This window comes from Pararge aegeria, chromosome 17, assembly GCF_905163445.1.
Source record: "Pararge aegeria chromosome 17, ilParAegt1.1, whole genome shotgun sequence".
Classification (NCBI taxonomy): Eukaryota; Metazoa; Arthropoda; class Insecta; order Lepidoptera; family Nymphalidae; genus Pararge; species Pararge aegeria.
Genome location: NC_053196.1, coordinates 15,130,771 through 15,148,882, shown reverse-complemented (window position 1 = coordinate 15,148,882; position 18,112 = coordinate 15,130,771). Strand labels below are relative to the sequence as shown.

Sequence of the window (18,112 nt, the reverse complement as noted above, 5' to 3'; positions counted from 1 at the left end):
GCGTGTGAAGTGTACCAATTCGCACTTGTCCAACGTGCTGGACGACGGCCTAACCCTTCTCATTCTGTGCACAACCTGCAGTATGTTATCCTTTTGTTTTCCTTATCCTAAGGTTGCCTGACGATAAGGCAGCCTTTTGTATACTGCTTCTGTCTGTGTTTTTTTTTATTCTTCTTCTGTATTTTTATTTGTGTACAAATAACGAGTATAAATAAATAAAAAATTATCTCCAAATATGTAATTATTGTAAAAATTATTGTTAATGAAGTTAGATCGTCGACTCCAGGTGTTAATATTTCGATTAGAAATATGTAATTTTTACTTGATTCCCAATTGATTGTTTGCCAAAGAAATTACTTTTGGAATCCTTTAATGCATTTATATAAATTAAAGGTGCTGGAGTGGAGATCTGAAACGGGCAAACGTAATGTTGGTATACACAAAATTAACATAAAAAATATGGTATTCAGGGTAAATAAAACTCAAAAGTATATACATCAATATATTTTATTTTACATAGGCTGTCTTTAAATCAACTCGACTATTCTGAAGTTCATCAAAATATAAAAAAGACAAAACAAAAAAAATATGTCATATGAGATCTTTTACTTACTAAGATAAGAAAAAATTTACATATTTCATTTTAATTATTATTTATTGTGGAAACTAAGAAATTCTTACGATTCATTAATAAAAAAAAAAAAACGTTAACATAACATCTGAGAGAGAACTTTATTGATCGTCGATTTATTTTTGGGATATTCCAAGAAATAAGTATCTAACACCAATATTTTTACTTGAAAACAAGAAACACTAAATCGATTTAACTCTGAAAGTTTTTTCCTGAATGCATTGTTCAAATTTTTAAAAGTTCAATAAAAAAAATGCATCTGCGAAGAAAATCCCATTTATGGTTAATTATCGAAGTGAAACCGATGTAATGTCACTTCTTTAAAAGCTAGTTGAATTAAATCATTGGTTAAAAAAGATGGAAAAAATACCATAGATAAATAAAGAGCAATAAACTTCCCTTCACACACTAAATCCGTCTCCAATTGACACAATTCTCCACTGATCCTATTATTTATTCTTTACATCGCACATTGTCAAGTCTTATATTACATAATTCATTTTTTTGTTATCATTATACAAGGCATATTTCTCATTCAGCGTCGCGGTCACAGTGTATTGTCTAATACCGAAACTTAATATAAAAGCACACCCTAAATTTTAAGTTACGTTTCAATGATTGAGTACAAAAACCTCGTTTTAAAATAAAGATTGAAGGTGTAATTATGAGGTTTTAAGATGCCGACAAATTTAATAGGCCACTTGTCATAATGAAAAGCAAACATAATATAAAATATTAAAACCATTTTTCTTGTGTATAAAGACGCTGTAGGGTCGCTTTTTTAATAAACTAATAGATAGTCGTTATTAAGGTCATATGCCAATAGTGGCTTATAAATCCTACTTAATTCTATAAATATGTGCAAAATACCAGAAAATGTTTTGCGAGTAATATATTTGTTGGGCTTAGCGCGCACCACGTTTTTTTTTTATTTTTTCAGGCTGCGAAATTTTTGTTAGCTACGCTTACATTTGGTTATAAACCCAAACATTGTACTTCGCGATAAAAATATAACGAGACTAAAACGCAGTGCGCGCCAGCTTGAGATTTACCCGCTCAATATCAAATCATTTTCGAGTATCAAAACACTTAAGCGTCAAAGTAATATGGACCTATTTTTAACGTTCTAAGGTCTAACATTGTGTTCTACGGATAGTAATTTAATTAACAAGCTACTCGGTTGGAGCGCTGATTGTAGAAGATCAAACGAATTTAAACTTTAAAACCATGGTAAATTAGGTCCATTTCACTCTGTCACAGGTTTTTGATTTGATCTGACACGTAAGAGTAAAAAAAATATGAGGGTATGTTAAAAAGATTTCGTTTATACAATAATACACTGTGACCACGACTACTGCGACACCCATCCTTTAAGTATAATCGTCATAAGATCACATTTTTTTATAAGGCAAACAACAATCTTTAAAGCTAAACCTTTGATGAAGGGGGTCAGTGAAATGGAAAGTGGGGGAGATATACAGCGAAAAACCGATAACGAATAATTTAAAAAAATAAACGTGCGAAAAAACGGATAAACCAACTATTGGAATGGGGAGCGAAACGTTTTTAAAAATCGTTCAAAAATTATTCGGGTAAAGTTCTATTTTAGGAGCGCTAGAAGTAAATTGTAAGATTTTTTTTGGTCTAAGTTATTAAATTTGAGACGAATGATAGATGTGGCAATTTTTTGTTACAAAAACTTTTAAAGGGCTTATTCTTGAAGCCTTTAATTAATTTAAATATGACAGATAATACAACTGTCAAAACGTCACATTAATTGCGACGCGTCTTCTTGTCCTTTTTAACTTCTTAATTCATTCTTTTAAAAAAGGATGGCAACACTTATGATGCTTTCAAAACGACTGCTACAGGGCGAATTTTGCTCTTGCTCAAACTGTTTTTTTAAAATATTGATTAAGAGTGCTAGTCAACAAAAAGAAATAACTAGCAGCTTCTATAAAAAAAATCTTTCAATGTACTTTTTGAGCTCAAAGAAACTTAGCGTTACAGTTAACATCGAATGTCCTATACGGAACCCGACTAATAGAATCCTAAATTTGTACTTGACGTTATAGAAACGCTTATAAACACCCGGACGCAAAAGTCAATATGGCTAACACAAACAAAAAACGCATCAACCAAGCTAGAAGTTAAAGTCCATTCTGTTATACTACTTTCTATAAGAAGTTCCTTCTTGACAGTTAAGTGTACGCGAAGCTGTCAAAAACGATTGTATAAGCTCACAGAATAGATCACATCAATCGATTTTTCGATGGCTTTCGCCAATTCAACTACATGCCTGTTGCACCAATATGAACGCTTGCTTAAAGTTGTTAACGGTGCGATTTTGGTCAATATAGAAAATAGTATAACGTACAGGTAGTATTTACAAAGAAACAAAATGTATGCGTTGGTACGGTACGGAGTTCGGTAAATGCTTTTCATTAATTTTGACAGTCAAGCGATAGTGGGATCCTTTTGTATATTTTCCTTCATTTTTCATTGACAATGGTTGGACCAATTCTGTAACACAAATCTCTAACTACACTTAATTGACAGGTGCTTTCCCTTTTTACATTGCGAAAGAATAGCACTTCTTAAGACCATTTTAGTTAAGTTTAGCGTTTAGAAATTTGTTTACACCAGAATTGCCATCTATATCGTTGTTTTGTCAAAAAATAGGTCCCAGTTCAGTTGACTGTCAAAGTTACCCACATAGACGGTACCGTCGACATAAAAAGAAAACAAAGCGGTATGTACATTCAAAGAATTTAATTAATTACAAACTAATGAATGAGAAAACATGTTAAAAATCATGACACCTAAAGAGTAAAACATTTTCATTTCATATTGGAAGCATTTTGTGTGACTGCGACTGCCTTAGCCCAAATAAATTAACCGTAGGGATTTGCTTGAATTCTGAGCCAACAGATTATCTAAACATCTTGTAATTAAAAAAAAAAAGGTGACAGAGAAAAGTGTTTTATCGACCAATTAAAATATCTGGCCCGGCGTCCAAACTTGATTTGAAATTCAAATTTCATTCATTTCAAGTAGGCTTACTCTATAAGTGCTTTTGAAACTGAAACGCGTGTTTGTAGTCACTACCACCAGTTCGATTCTACCGAGAAGAAGCCAGCAAGAAGCTCAGCAGATATATAATTGGCCTTTCAGTATAGTGACATTTCGTACGCGATGACAGCGATGCTAATTGACTCGGTGGTCAATCAGTTATGTTACTAATTGCAAATTTAAAATAATTTAAAGATAAATTAGTGCCAATTAAATATAGATAAATTAGTGCTTGTAGTGAAGCATAAATCTAGATTGAAATAGCCAGTCTGAAAATAATGCTATCCTATAACATGTGATTCATTGTGAATAGGACAGCACTACACTTAGACCTGTCTCAATTTAGTTTAGTTAAGAGATTGAGTGGCAACAGAATGGCAACAAATGTATCTCATTTTGTGCTTACGTGCTTACACATCATAGCTGTGGCAAATAGTAATCCACCTCTTTGGCTAAGCAGCGCGTTGAATATAGCAGAGAATGCTTCTGCTCGCTCGTTTCATTTTTTTTAGTTGAGGTGTGTATCGAGTTTAGCGTCTAACTAAACGAAATCTACATCCTGGGAGGATGTGAGTTTCGTTTAGTTTAACGCTAAACTCTAGAACTTAAGAGAGATTTTATTATTAGAAATCTGTGGCTTATCGAAACAAACCCTTAAACGAAATACATTGTACAAAAGAAATCTATCACTGCGATTATTTAGATGATTCTATGACGTTCCTAACTTACCTTTCTATCCTAGCCTACCTAACTTACTCTTACAATTCTTTCCTCCTAACATACGCCTACACGAATAAACTCACCGCTCCATCCCAACAAATACAATAAAAATGGCGTCACAATTCAATTTATTATCTGTGAACTCATCATCAATGTTAAAATAGTGAAACTTCTTTTTAGGGGTAAACATTTTCACGGAAAAGAAATATGTGGCCGGATTCCTACTAACCTAAGTCAGTTGGCTTGGTCAGGCCAACTTTAGAAATTTCACTTCTTTCACGTATATTATACACACTCGGGTACTCGCAACATTTTTTTAAATTCAGTTTGTGTTCGAGTTTAGAGGAAACGAACGCGTCACTAAAGTTGGCGTAAAACTGTCAGTTTATTTATTTGACAGATAAACGTCAACGGTGTAGAGTTGATCTACCTACATACATGTACAAAATCGACCTTCGCAACGTGATCTTATCATATCCCACATTTTCAATTTCAAATTCTCTTATTGCAAGGCAAGAAGTGTGACCTTGTTTTTAGTAAATATCTGGCCAATCTCATCGTGCGTTGTAAACTTATGTAGTTCGATATAGTTTGAATGAAATATATGTATTAGTAGCTATCTTATTTCTGCCGCTAAGCAGCATTGTTGCAATGCTGGGTTCCGAGCTGAAGGGCGTGGTTGCCGCTGTAATTGCAAGGATATGAGGCTTAACACCTACGCTTCAGATTGATGGACACAGAGCAAGACGTGCTCCTTGCATGCCCTGTGAATCGCTGCTCGCTTTATAGGCGATGGTTTGCCACTTACCATCAGGCGGGTCATCTGCTTTGCCCGTCAATTTTTACTATAAAATAAATAAAAGAAAAATATAGTAAAGCACTTACTAAAGGAGCCAGAGTGCCTGGTGTTAGGTTTTCTTCCTATTCGATAGTAATGTATTGAACTAGATGGCGTTGTTTAAATTCCATACAAATCGTAGATAACATTCACGCGATCGAATAGGTAAAAAATCGCACATTTGAGATTCCGGACTCCCGTTGACTTTTGAATGATTTGTGACAGCAAAATTTGAACTTCATTAAACTTTTAATACATTTCTTTATCTCTTAGATTCAACACTGGTTAACTTTAGCTATAAACGCACAAAGAGAACACGCTAGAACCACAGTAGGTAAAACAAATACAAGAGTTGTCAGCCTTTGATCTGGTGTTGAATGCCGACGTCTTCATCTAGAAGTTGTACATAGAAGCTATGCTAGCTTCGTACTAGACTAGATCTTAAGGTATATAAAGAACGCGAACTGTATCGAACGTGATAAGTTTACAATACATTGAGATAGCACATTTGTGAGTGGACGTTTGACTGCTGGTTCATTCGATAGAGATCGTTCAAGTGACGATGCAGTCTAAAAGAAGGACAATATAATTCAAGGTCAACACAACTTTGTACCGAGAACCCTTTCACTCGGCTCTAATACGCTCTATGGGATTCACTGGAATTCAATTCCTTTTCTATGAATACTTCCTAAATTTTCGTTGAATTTTCGATAATTTTTTTTTGACGCGTGTCTTTAAATTAGACACATCACAAATTCGACGTCAAAAACTGAGAATCAGGGTCCAGTATTTTATTTGCATCCTATCCATACAAACCGCAGCAACAACCTTATCTTCCAATACCGAATCTTAACGACCTTAGCATTACTTCGCCTAAACGTCATAGAAACAAACTAGAAACGATTTATAAAAAAAAAAAAACACATGGCCCGCAATCTAAAGAATAACGTCTATAATCTGACCAGTGGCCCTTTTAATGCAGAGCCTCGGTTGTAAGTTTTTCTGTTAACAGTTAACTGAACTCGTCAAAGAAAAAACAAAGTTGGCGTTATCCTGTCACTTCTAATGACGAACTGAGTGCCAAGTATAAGATTTTCTACCTACGTCATTAGATGGCGCTGTTTGACACCATATAAATGTATGAATGAATACACTTTTCCACCACAAACATAAAAAAAGATTTAAATATAAATTTAACGCAAAGTATACAATTTGGCGGCCTTATCGCTACATAGCAATCTCTTCCAGGCGACCAATCGCGTAAAACACAGCTCAAGAAGAGAGGTAGGTGGTGCATATCAATATACATACTTATATATATCTGCATACATACCTATATATACATAAATAATATAAATATATAGATAATAAACTTACAATATTATATATAAATCGAAGAAAACGTAGGGAGACCATCGCAAATTTAGCAACAAAATACAGAAAAACCATACTCAATTTTACCTTCGGTGCTTATCAAATTACCCACTGATAGCGCTGCTTTCCGTATACGTAATATTGACATAAAACGTCAACTCAAGTCAGCAAGTTTTCACGCAATATTTTACAATATGTTCACAGTGTAAGGTACGTAATCCCCGTTTATTGTACTTCCACGTGTGCTGAGAGTTAATAAAACTGTGGGAGAAGTTAAATTTTTATCCATTCCCCGGGGAGATAATTGTCTCCTGCCCATGCTAGCCGTGGTGCTTCTCTAGGGCTCTTTGTTAACACAGATACCAGTGTGACGCATGTATCATGGGAAGCGAATGCACATGTCAGGGTATTTTGGTTACGTCACAGTATACGCTTGTACCACTGCATCGACTTTAATAGTTGGTAGGGGCTTGCGTGCATCTCACTATCCGCTCAACATAGTAGTATCCCACGTTCCATGTATTTGGAAACTCGCCTAGGTCGTATACGGTCGCGACATCACACATAATGAGAAACCACTTTAAATATCGACAAATCCAAAATATTATCGTGGTATGTAGCCGTTGAACTATATTTAAGAAATGTTGATTTACTACGAAAATCTTAGTTTAAAATCTTTAACCACTTTAAGGCAATGAGAATAATATTAACGAAATCATATCAAACCTTGATTGAGGCGTCACTTTCCTTTATATTTTTAAAATATATCATATACTCCGTTTAGATTTTTTGTTTTTCAATTTTAATTAATCTAATTCAAGATTTTACATAAAGATTACAAGTTATTATTATTATTTTCGCAAAAAAAAACTACCCATTTTATTATTAACATTCCTATCCCTCAATTTATTCTTTAAACTATCGTTCTCTCTCTAAATATTACTCCGCGTGTTTTAAAATGGTATCAATTCGAATCCACGTCCTTTACAACAGGGCGCGTTGGTAAAAGAATTATAATACTTTCAGGTCACAAAACGATTGTATACATCCGCTTGAGCCCTAATTTGTTTTTGAGTAGGCTACAGCAATTTAACTGTTTGGAATGGTTCAAAAAATACCAATCCGGAATCTAGAGAGACATTACGCCAATTTTTTTATAAATAATTCAAAATAATGGTCAAATATTTTAAGTTTTTTAAAGGTTTTAACGTTTTTGGAATTATATCGAAACCTATGGAATTACATTATAGTTTAAAATTAACGTCCGAAATTCTAAAATATCTTTAATCCCAAAATCTATAGATCAAAAATGTAGTGTAAAGCGTATCAAAAAATCAATCAAAGTCGCTATATCAATCTGTTTTCTTTTTTATTAAAATTGGATACGTGATAAATATCTTCCGGAGATTCTGTAGGTATAGCAAATTATAAAGTCAAGCCTTGGTCCCAATTGCTTCCAGAAAATGTACTACACTATAAAAAATGTTAAGAATTTGCCTAATTTAAACCAGTGGAGAAGTTTCCTGTAGGCCTAAATATAGTTCTTTTTAAACATGCGATGTGCTCAAACTTTTACGCTTCATTTCGCATCTTCAATTTAATTCTTGCTTATAAAGAAGTGTCCTCAGTTTACTCGACGATATCACGTAACTTTTACATTCTTGTACAGTTATTTGCGTAGAAAAAGATGAGATAATAAAAACCAATATGGCGTACCCGCCTTCTAAATCTCTTATTACAATGAAAAGATAGAAATGTATAGATCAATTATAACACCGGTGCCATAGAAAGTCAAAACTAGTATCTAATACTGGTCCAAAACGGTTGAGTAAATGAGTTTAGGATGAAAAACTTGCATTTTTATAAAGGATAATTTGGGAGTGTCGCAATAAGAATTAAGAATATCTCTTAAAACGTCCGCCGCGCTTGCGCATAGCCTAAAAGAGACGACAGTTTTGAGATCTTGAAAGATCTACGCGAATAATATTGTCCAATTTGGGACAAGTCAAAACTAAAGATACTTTGTGCGCTTACATATAAAAACACCCTGAACTATTTAAAAACCAATTTCGAATAAAATGCCATAGTGCTTTGGACTAACGGATTTAACTAAAAGATGAGTTGGGTATGAGGTAGGTGTCTGTAGTTAGTCTGTAGACTGTATTTAGTATTAAACCAACATTAATCGGAATTAATTTCATCTTTTTTAAAGTTACTGTTACGATGATTTTTGTAATTGAATGTTTGAATAATGTCAAAGTGTATTTTTTTTTATGCAAAGCTATTATAAAAAATGGAAAATATTTAATAGAAACTTTTCTAATTTATGGTAATCGCAGGGATAATAAACAATTGGTACTAAATAATAAATAGTTTTAAGGTGATTTTAGTGTTAGCGCATTTAGATCAAATGGTGGGTAAGTCTGCCTCAACTGACGGCATAGTAATTCTCTAAACTAGTTTTAAAACGATTTAACTAAAAAAAAAATAGTAAAACTATTAATTCAACAACGGAACTAATAAAAAAAACAATTTCCGAAGATACGCAAATATGATACTTTTGGCTAACTATTAAATTATTGTATAGTAGTACACTTATATGGGCATACGGTTGCAGTGCTTTTATTTTGTTACTAAAACCTTGCTAAGTCGAAGAAAGCTTCAATAAATACAGTTGAATGCAAGGATATTCGTCAGTATCGTCGACCACGTCACTGCGTCAGAAACGACACGCGCTGACGTCGTTGACGCAGCGCCCTGAGACAGATTAATGCACTAAGCATATATGCGAAATTACGTAAGCATATATGAGTCAGTAACGATGGACGCTGACATCGTTGACGCAGCAACGGAGAGACCGATTAATGCATATAAACACCAAAAGAGTAACTGAGGCTGCGTCCGTAAAGACAGACGCTGCCAACGTTGATGCAGAGACAGATTATTGCATTAAGTATATATATATATATATACGAAAATCGTCACAAACACCAACGTCAGTGACGCTGCGTCAGTACCAACAGACGCTGACGTCGTTGACGCAGCGACGGAGAGACAGTTTGCAAATTGTAGCGGGCCGGATCTAGTAGGCCTACTTTATGAGGAACTTTTGAAACGTTCTGTCTATTTATATAGCGACTTTACTACCGGATCGGAGGGCGAATTCAACTGAAAAACTAGTTGAAAAGTAAAAAATCGCAAAAAATTGTATAAACTGAAACATCAATTTTGAAATTTGTTCAGCCAAATCAGCAGTTTACCTTTTTAAGCCTTCTTCGTGCTTATGCCCTGGTCAAAACCCCTGGAGAACCCCTACCCCCCTCATGAACGCACAAAGCAATGCGCATTCACATGAGTTCATAAAGCTATAAATGAAGTCGTAGTTTTGTACTCTTGAAACTTATGTATAATGCCAGTGTACTTAGTACATCACCCGCAGGCGGTGCACTGCAATGTGATAATACAACAGATACAAAAGATTTAACATGATTTCTTTGGATAGGAACCTTCCAAGTTTGTGAGTAAGTCAAAGTTGAGGTAAACAGATAAAAGGATTTGATATGATAGCTTTGTACCCAAAGGACCAGTAAGCAAGCAGTTTAGACCAAGATACACGGCACGAGATAGTTATGTCTACCCATTTATTCGTCTTATCTCATAGAAATAGGACGAGAAAATGGTACATAATGTACCGCCATTCCAAATTAGAAAAAAATACAGAATTATAAATTCATAAAAAATTGGGAATCGAACCCAACTCCTTACCTTTCAAGTACTAGGCGAGGTCAAGAAAACCTCAAAGTATTTGCTTTTGCGACCGACTTCGGATTCGACGGAGGATTTTTATACAAGATAAAAATCATCCGTCAAATCGGAACTGACTTTGAGTAATATTTTTTATTAAAAAGGGTTTACGTTAAATGAAACGGGATTAATGTAAATGTACGTTTTGAAGGAAAAATAAAACGCCGAAAATTAAGTCCTAAGAAATCCTCGAGAGTAGCAACCGTGTGTAAACACAAACCTTAATATTATAACTCAGAGCCCAATCGAACGCACAGTTTGCATTCTATCAGTAATACTAAGGATGGTGTGATATAGTCAACTGGTGGAACGTGAAGCGTACGGTTTCCTAATACTAGTGCCAGTTTTAAGTAAACAAAACGAGCCATCAAAGCTTGCTTTTATTTCAATACGCCAAACTGAAAACAACATAAAAACATTTAAAACTCCAATTTCCGTAAGTATAAAACTAACTCCGATGAGCAATTCTTTGTGCAAAAACATACACTCGAGGCTCTATCAATGCCGATATCAAATATTTGTCGTCCAAAGATTTTGTATGGTTAGCGAAAAAAATATTCCCCAAGTGTAGTAAAACCTAACTACATGAATAAATTCCCATGTATCCACTCAAATTCAAAATTAGAATTTAGATATTCTCGAATGATATTATAAAATATTAATTATAAATAAATTATTAGATATTAGTTAATTGACAAATATTTTCAAACAATATTTTGTCACTGTTAAAAAATGTTTCTGTAAACTTACTAGGTAGTAAGAAATTCACGACATGTTCTTGCAGATTGTGTTATACAAAAATATCTTAACTTAACTAAATCAACTATTTTTATTTAAATTAAGATAATTTTGTATAACAGAATTAGCACCATTGTCGTGTTAGACACTGGCCACTATTTACCAACTATAGTAGTTTTATAAATATATGGGACGATGCTTTTAAAATTATCTCGATATTGATGATTCGGTACTTAATACATTAATCCACATCTCCTAATAAGGGTTTAGAATAAGCCCTTACAACTTATATCTGTGGTATGGCAACTATGCAATCTATTTTGAATGCCTAGTCTAAGATTTTCTACCTGTATTGCACAGGGTTTTTGAGCAGGGTATGGATAAACAAGGAAGATGGCATGTAATGAAAAAAAATCGTCTTGTTTTTGGGGCATACAAAAGTTTTAGGGTAGGCAGTGCTTTTGTACTTTTATGAAGTGCACGCCACTGAATATTGTCGCTAGATTGCGCAATTTCCATACCATATAAATCATACTTTACTATCAACCATTCAATTAATTAAACGAAGGTAGAAAATAACCCCCTTTACAACCTGTTTGTGTTAACTTGTAAAGCAATAAGGATCAACAAGCAAATCTAATTACAGAGGGCGCCACATTGTTTATTGTTTGTTTGATTCGATTTATCGATATCGATGCACGATAACGATTCTTTCGAGGATAAAAATTAAACATATACGATAAGGCTATTAATGAAAGTAATAATGGTTGAAAAATAAGGCGATTCAAAGCGGAATCACCTGTCGCCTGTCGGGATAAATTGGCAGTGTGAATCCCCATTGCTTAGAAGTAAATATTTTAATGGCCCGCCATCCCACATTCACCGCGTGGTAGATCTGAAGTCCACTGTCGAGTGTGAGGAGGTAGTGGGACATTAATAGACCAATCAATTTTTAAAACTTGTTAAATCAATTTTTAAGAACTGATTAACGTGATCAAGTAATTAACAGGATTAACGCATATTAACCGAAAGCATTATTATTTCATAGGTACGAAAATAAAACACAACACAACTTCTCGCACAAGGTCATTCCTACACAAGAAAAAGATTTCAAAAACATCGTCCCTCAAAACAAAAACATTGAAGTCGCAATCAATGCAGCTTTCTTAGGGGTAAGTGAAAAAAAAACTCATCATAATCAAGAGAGAAGAGTCGTAATAAAAATACCGTGTTTAAAAAATATTCAATGTACTTCTTATTCAGTCATAAGATTTGCTGTTAAATTTTTTTTTAATTATTCATTATAATTATTAAACAGGGTGTAAGTGACAAGTTAACTAAAACTATATGAAAAAGTTACGTTTGATTCCTACAGCAAAAATTCATTATACCATTTACGTCGGAAATTTACTATGGGTAACAGATCTTGTAATTTTTGAGTACGCAAATGCGTACGTAGATCGCGATTACAACGTTTCAAGATCTACGTACGCATCTGTACTGAATTAGCGTAATAGGGACGTGTGATATATAGATGTCGAGAGATAGTAATAACTACGCAGCGCTCGCTCGCAACATTGTCAAGTTGGACAAGTTTGTAAAGATAAAAATTCTCCCGCGCATGCCTTTTTTGGTAACTGTCGTAGATTTTTTGAATTTCGTTAAATATCCAGTTTAGATAGACTAAATAGATGATTTCAAGCTGTATTAGTTATACAAACAGTTTGAAATATCGTGAAATTCATAAAGAGACCGACAAATTTCGAATTCCCAGAACCATGTACTGAATCTCTGGTTACAAGTTTCGTTAACGTGTCGCTTACGCCCTTTATTAAACGTTGTGACCATACTGCAAGGCGACCCTTGAGTACCGGCAGATAAAGTAAAAACTTCACGCTTTATTTACATGGGGTGTTTTAACTGTAATTATTTACAGAACATCTAAAACTAAACATTACTTTTTGCATTAGCATTAGGTCGTCCAGACTGAAACGTGTGTGAAACAGATACAAATCTTTTTGAAGAGAAAACCCAGACAATTCGAATAAAAGAATGGAAAATTCTGTTTGGTATGGAATTCGAGGACGGTTGTTTTGTTTTTCAGATTTCTGACTTGTTTTGAGACTATTTTTTTCTGAAACTACCTTAGTTTCGGAAAAAAATATTTCCTCTACAAACTCGCTAGTGTCGAAAAGCTGTTCATTAAGAGTGTTATCTCGCATTGTAATCACTCTAAAATGGCGTACATTTTTGGGTCGATCGGCTTTTAACTACTGATCAATGACTATTTTGGGTGGTGAATCGAGTGACTATTAAACATTAAACGTTTTTCGTAGTGAAAACAACCGCTGAACGAGCCAGCGAGAAAATTTCGTAGTTTGTCTGCTCCGTTGAAAACCATCTCGAACTATATAGCTCAGTAAGCAGCCCCAAAGTGCATGCTTTATAAAACCACTAGAGTTGATTAGACGTCCGCATGGTAAATATCATCTATCAGTTCAGTTAATCCCGTGACCTTGGAATGATGAAATCGAAGCTGAAAATCAAAGGTATCCAGATATTTCGAATCAATTTATCAAGACCAATCTGGCCAAGGTCACGGAAGAAATAAATGCTCATCAATAGCCTAGTTTCCATGATAAAACCTAACAAGTACACGTTGTTGTTCTTGAAATTAATATTGCGTAAGTTAACAGTTTTTGCTTTTATTTCATTTACTTCTATGTTCGGTGACCGTCCGAAATAAAACAGCAGTTCAGACACCCCAATGTAAATAAGCCATGTGACACATATTAAACTCATACGTGCGTTATTGCGTAACATTTACGACACTAGTTTTAAAAAGGCCCGGAAATTCGACACCAACTCTATAACAGAAAGGCTTGGTTTAAAAAAGGAATGGTTCATTTTGTCGAAGACTTCTGTTAGGGAAACAAATTTATACCTTATCGTAAAGATTTATTCATGTGTCTATAGCTTTGACCGAGACTCAATGTGCTTTGACCCCTAAGACAACGTAGCCAACAAATACCTCTTGGTAAATGTTTGACACTGTAAAAAAAAAATGTGTTTTGTTTTCTAGCTCTACTTCATTTCACTTTTGAAAGAAAGACAAAGTGGCTTCCAAATAATGAGCAAAATTTCTCGGTTAAATTATTGTAAAATAAGATAAATTGTATGACTTACGGTAACAAGGTAATTAAAATCCTACAGATGTACGTGTTTATTCTTAGTAAAAAATAAATAAATAAATATACTACGACAATACACACATCGCCATCCAGCCCCAAAGTAAGAGTAGCTTGTGTTATGTGCACTAAGATGACTGATGAATATTTTTATGAGTAATATACATAAATACTTAGAATATACATGTAAACACCCAGTCACTGAAAAACATTCAGGGTCATCACACAAACATTTTTCCAGTAGTGGAAATCGAAACCACGATCTTGGATTTAGAAAGCAGGGTCGCTGCAAACTGCGCCCATCGGCCGTCAAAAGTAGACAGTGATAGTTTGACAAAACCGCCACATAATAAGTCAATAAATTCATTTGGCGCTATAAAAATATACTTTTTGTGAGAAAAGTACAAAACTTCTCTTTCCAAAACTTTAAAGCGCTCATATATTTTTGATGATAGAATTGGATTGCTTTGTTTTATCGTAATTTTATTTGTTTTTGAGTGTATGTTTAAGAATGAATATAAATAGTCAACATTTTAATAAAGACAAAATCCTGAGACAACGTTTTGGTTACAACTTAATATAAACGGAGTTAACGAATTCAGCTATCACCATAACAAAATAAAATTGAAAAAAAAAGTGTAATGTAGTCTAGTTTAGTATGATTTGTCCTGAAAAATGGTTTCCACTTTGGACTTTTGAACACACAGCTAAAACGATACCAAGCCTAGCCATTGCGAAGTTGATGTAATGAAATCCGGACCTCAAAATAATGCGCCGTTCACAAAATAATCGCACGAAGAAACGTTTCAAGTCTTTCACATTACAACCGTTATAAACACTCAAGTTTATCACATCAAATTTAGAATCGAACCGTTCTCATACATTCAATATCAATAGTCCACCGGGGCAATGGCACGACCCGCAGAATTAATTAATTAAAATCCATATTATCTACACATCATCGTAAACACACATGAACTTCTACATTGTCCGTTAAAAAGTCACTATGGTAAAGGCTCGGAGGGGAAAGTCTTTTCGGGCACAGGTAATTCTTTAAAAGTTTCTGGCGAATCGTTTTTTAAGTCTTTGCCATATATTTCGGAGGGGGGATGTAAGCGGGGTTTATGTATAGAAGAGTGCGGAGGTCACTGATCCCACGTGCCACCCTCACAAGTATGTGGATTCACCTGAAAAATGTAAGAAACCCATATAAGCGATGACGGCACGTATACATATGCCACATTTTTTTTATGTTTAACGAACCATCCATAAGTATTCCTTTATTCCACTACATCTCATTTACTGTCATCTTATCTGTTGATCTATACTTTTTTGGTATATATGAATATATTAAAAAGCTCTTGCTGTAAGTCCTACCAACAAAGGTTGGCCTGTAAGAGATTTTGCTTTACTGTAAACTTCTAACCGTCTCTTTTCCTTTATTTTTTGCTAAAATAAAGAGTTTATTCTTCTAGTGGTAACTAGATTAGGGGTATATTAAACCAATATCTCTAGTCGGTTTCTAAGCGGAATCGTACCGGAATGTTAAATCGCTTAGCGACACATCTATGTTGGTGAGGACTAATCAGGACTGGTGTCTTGACCAGACCAGACCAGAGAAAAATTGAGAAGCTATGCAATTCGGTATTTTATTTCCAAATTCCCGAAAATAGGGAGGTTAAGTCAGACTGGTCGCATCTTTTATACTTGTGAACTTATATGGAAACATTTGGATTCGAAACACTCTCACGTGGATTTTTCTTTCTTATTAAAGTAAGTTCGCGTTGTTACTCAAATCCACACGTTGAAATGGAAACTGTAATGTGCCTTTTTACTATTTTTTAAAATATAATACCAGTTTTCACTAACAAGGCTATGCCTATGTAAGCAACGCCCAAACAAAGAAGTTTCTTAGGCATACATTTGCCTTTCACCAATCGATTTTCACTAGGCAAAGTTAAGTGTCTATGGTTTTTGCCACAAGGTGTGGTATTTTGTGTTTGTATTATAATATTTTTCAATAAAAAAAAAGGATTAATATTTTTTTTTTCAAGGCAGGTGTTATACGCAACGCATAAGTGCCACCAATCTGTCTGTACCTTCATTATATGCTTCGTATTTAATACACTTATTTTTGAATACTAATTTAAATATTTGATCTAATCTTAGACTTCTTTAAGAGTGAAATACTTCATGGATGGTCCCTACAACAATTTTGAGTTGTTGGGCTCTTTAAAATTACAACTGACTCAACAGAAGCGATATTTACATCCTAAATACAAATGTCTTCAAAAAAGTGGACTCAAAATAAAAAGTTTTGTTTTGATTCGTGATTTTAAGTGACTGTTTTGCTTACAGGTGTATTTATTTTTATGCCTTAATCAGTCAGCCCAATAAATCAAAAGATCAACATTTCAAAGCAATTTTAAAACGCCTTGTAAATCGTTAAAATCTCATTCGAAGCAAAAACTGTGTGGAAGAATGTAAAAAAAAAAAATAAAAAAAAGGCGTTCGAAAATTGTGTGGCATGTGTGATGCGGTCAGGTTTGTGCGAAGCGAGTGAGCATTATGAGATAATGATTGTTAAGTGGACATGATACATAAATACATGTGACATCCATACTTTATTGTCTATGGTTAATAAGTAAAAAAAGTCTAATTTCATGGATCTTACACAAAAATTATTTTTTTTTGCTTAGAATTAAATATATGTAGTCATAACAGCTTTTTTAAGTTATTTTACTTAGTTTAGTTATTCTTAATGTATGCATATAAAATCTAGAAGAATAAAATACAATCTAATATAAATAAAATCAAAGTGAATTATCGCGCACATTTTTCCATAAGATAATTTATTGATAAATCAATTGTAAAACAGCTAGAATTTTCCATAAATTAAACCTTGTTCGTTATATGACTTATTAAATTAATGTATAAAATGCACGGAAAAACGAGTTCTAAAACGAGTATGGATATCACAATAAAAACAAACACACACAGCTATTAACAGGAAACGAAACCTTTACACAAAACACATTCCACAAGGACAAAGGACAGTGCATTATACAAAAGTACAAACATACTACGCAAGTATACTTTTATATAAATACTTTGTTACTTAAACAGAAAAGTGTTTGGTAATCATTAAAACTAAATAAGAAAGAGTACATTAGATCGAAAAAGAAAACTTTAAAGAGATACTTTTCTGTTCAGGTAGATAAGACGTATCCCCACTTTCGACGGCGGCTTTTATTTTAATGCTATACCGCATACGTCGGTGAGGCGTTTCTTGAAAGCCGGCGGCTTGTGTGAGGATACGCCTTTGGGTTCGTCCATTTATCTCAGATACACGTTATCTTGGAAGAGGCCTTATACCTCACCTGATAAACGGACGGGCCCTTAATAATAAGCATGCGGTTTAAATCTATTAAAGCGAAAACGGTTTAATATTAAAAGGGTGGGAGACACAAAAACCTGGAAGAAAAAAAACAGAATTTTTACACACAAAATTAGTAACAAATGAGAGTGTTTTTTGGTGTTAGTCGACTGTGAATAAAACGTTAAATAAGGGTGTGCGAATTTTGCTCGAATAGATATAATTTAATTCTATTAAATATTGGAGTTTATTATCGGATGGTTCGGGGATTTGAACCCAATTTGTTGGGTTTCCTACCTAAAGGGTAAAATGGGAACCTATTACTAAGACTCCGCAGTCCGTCCGTCTTTCTGTCTGTCCGTCTGTTATCA

The 18,112-nt window shown here is 34.0% G+C and overlaps 1 protein-coding gene across 2 annotated transcripts in view; it reads right to left on the bottom strand.

Moving 5' to 3' along the window:
• Positions 1-14,667: 14,667 nt before the first annotated feature.
• LOC120631178 (phosphatidylinositol 3,4,5-trisphosphate 3-phosphatase and dual-specificity protein phosphatase PTEN) overlaps positions 14,668-18,112 on the bottom strand; it is a 77,543-nt gene continuing 74,098 nt past the window's right edge. For both annotated transcript variants that reach the window (XM_039900646.1, XM_039900647.1), the window contains one exon: positions 14,668-15,552. In XM_039900646.1, the coding sequence (XP_039756580.1) occupies positions 15,549-15,552 (4 nt within the window). In that variant the 3' untranslated portion in view covers positions 14,668-15,548. The remainder of the gene's footprint in view (positions 15,553-18,112) is intronic.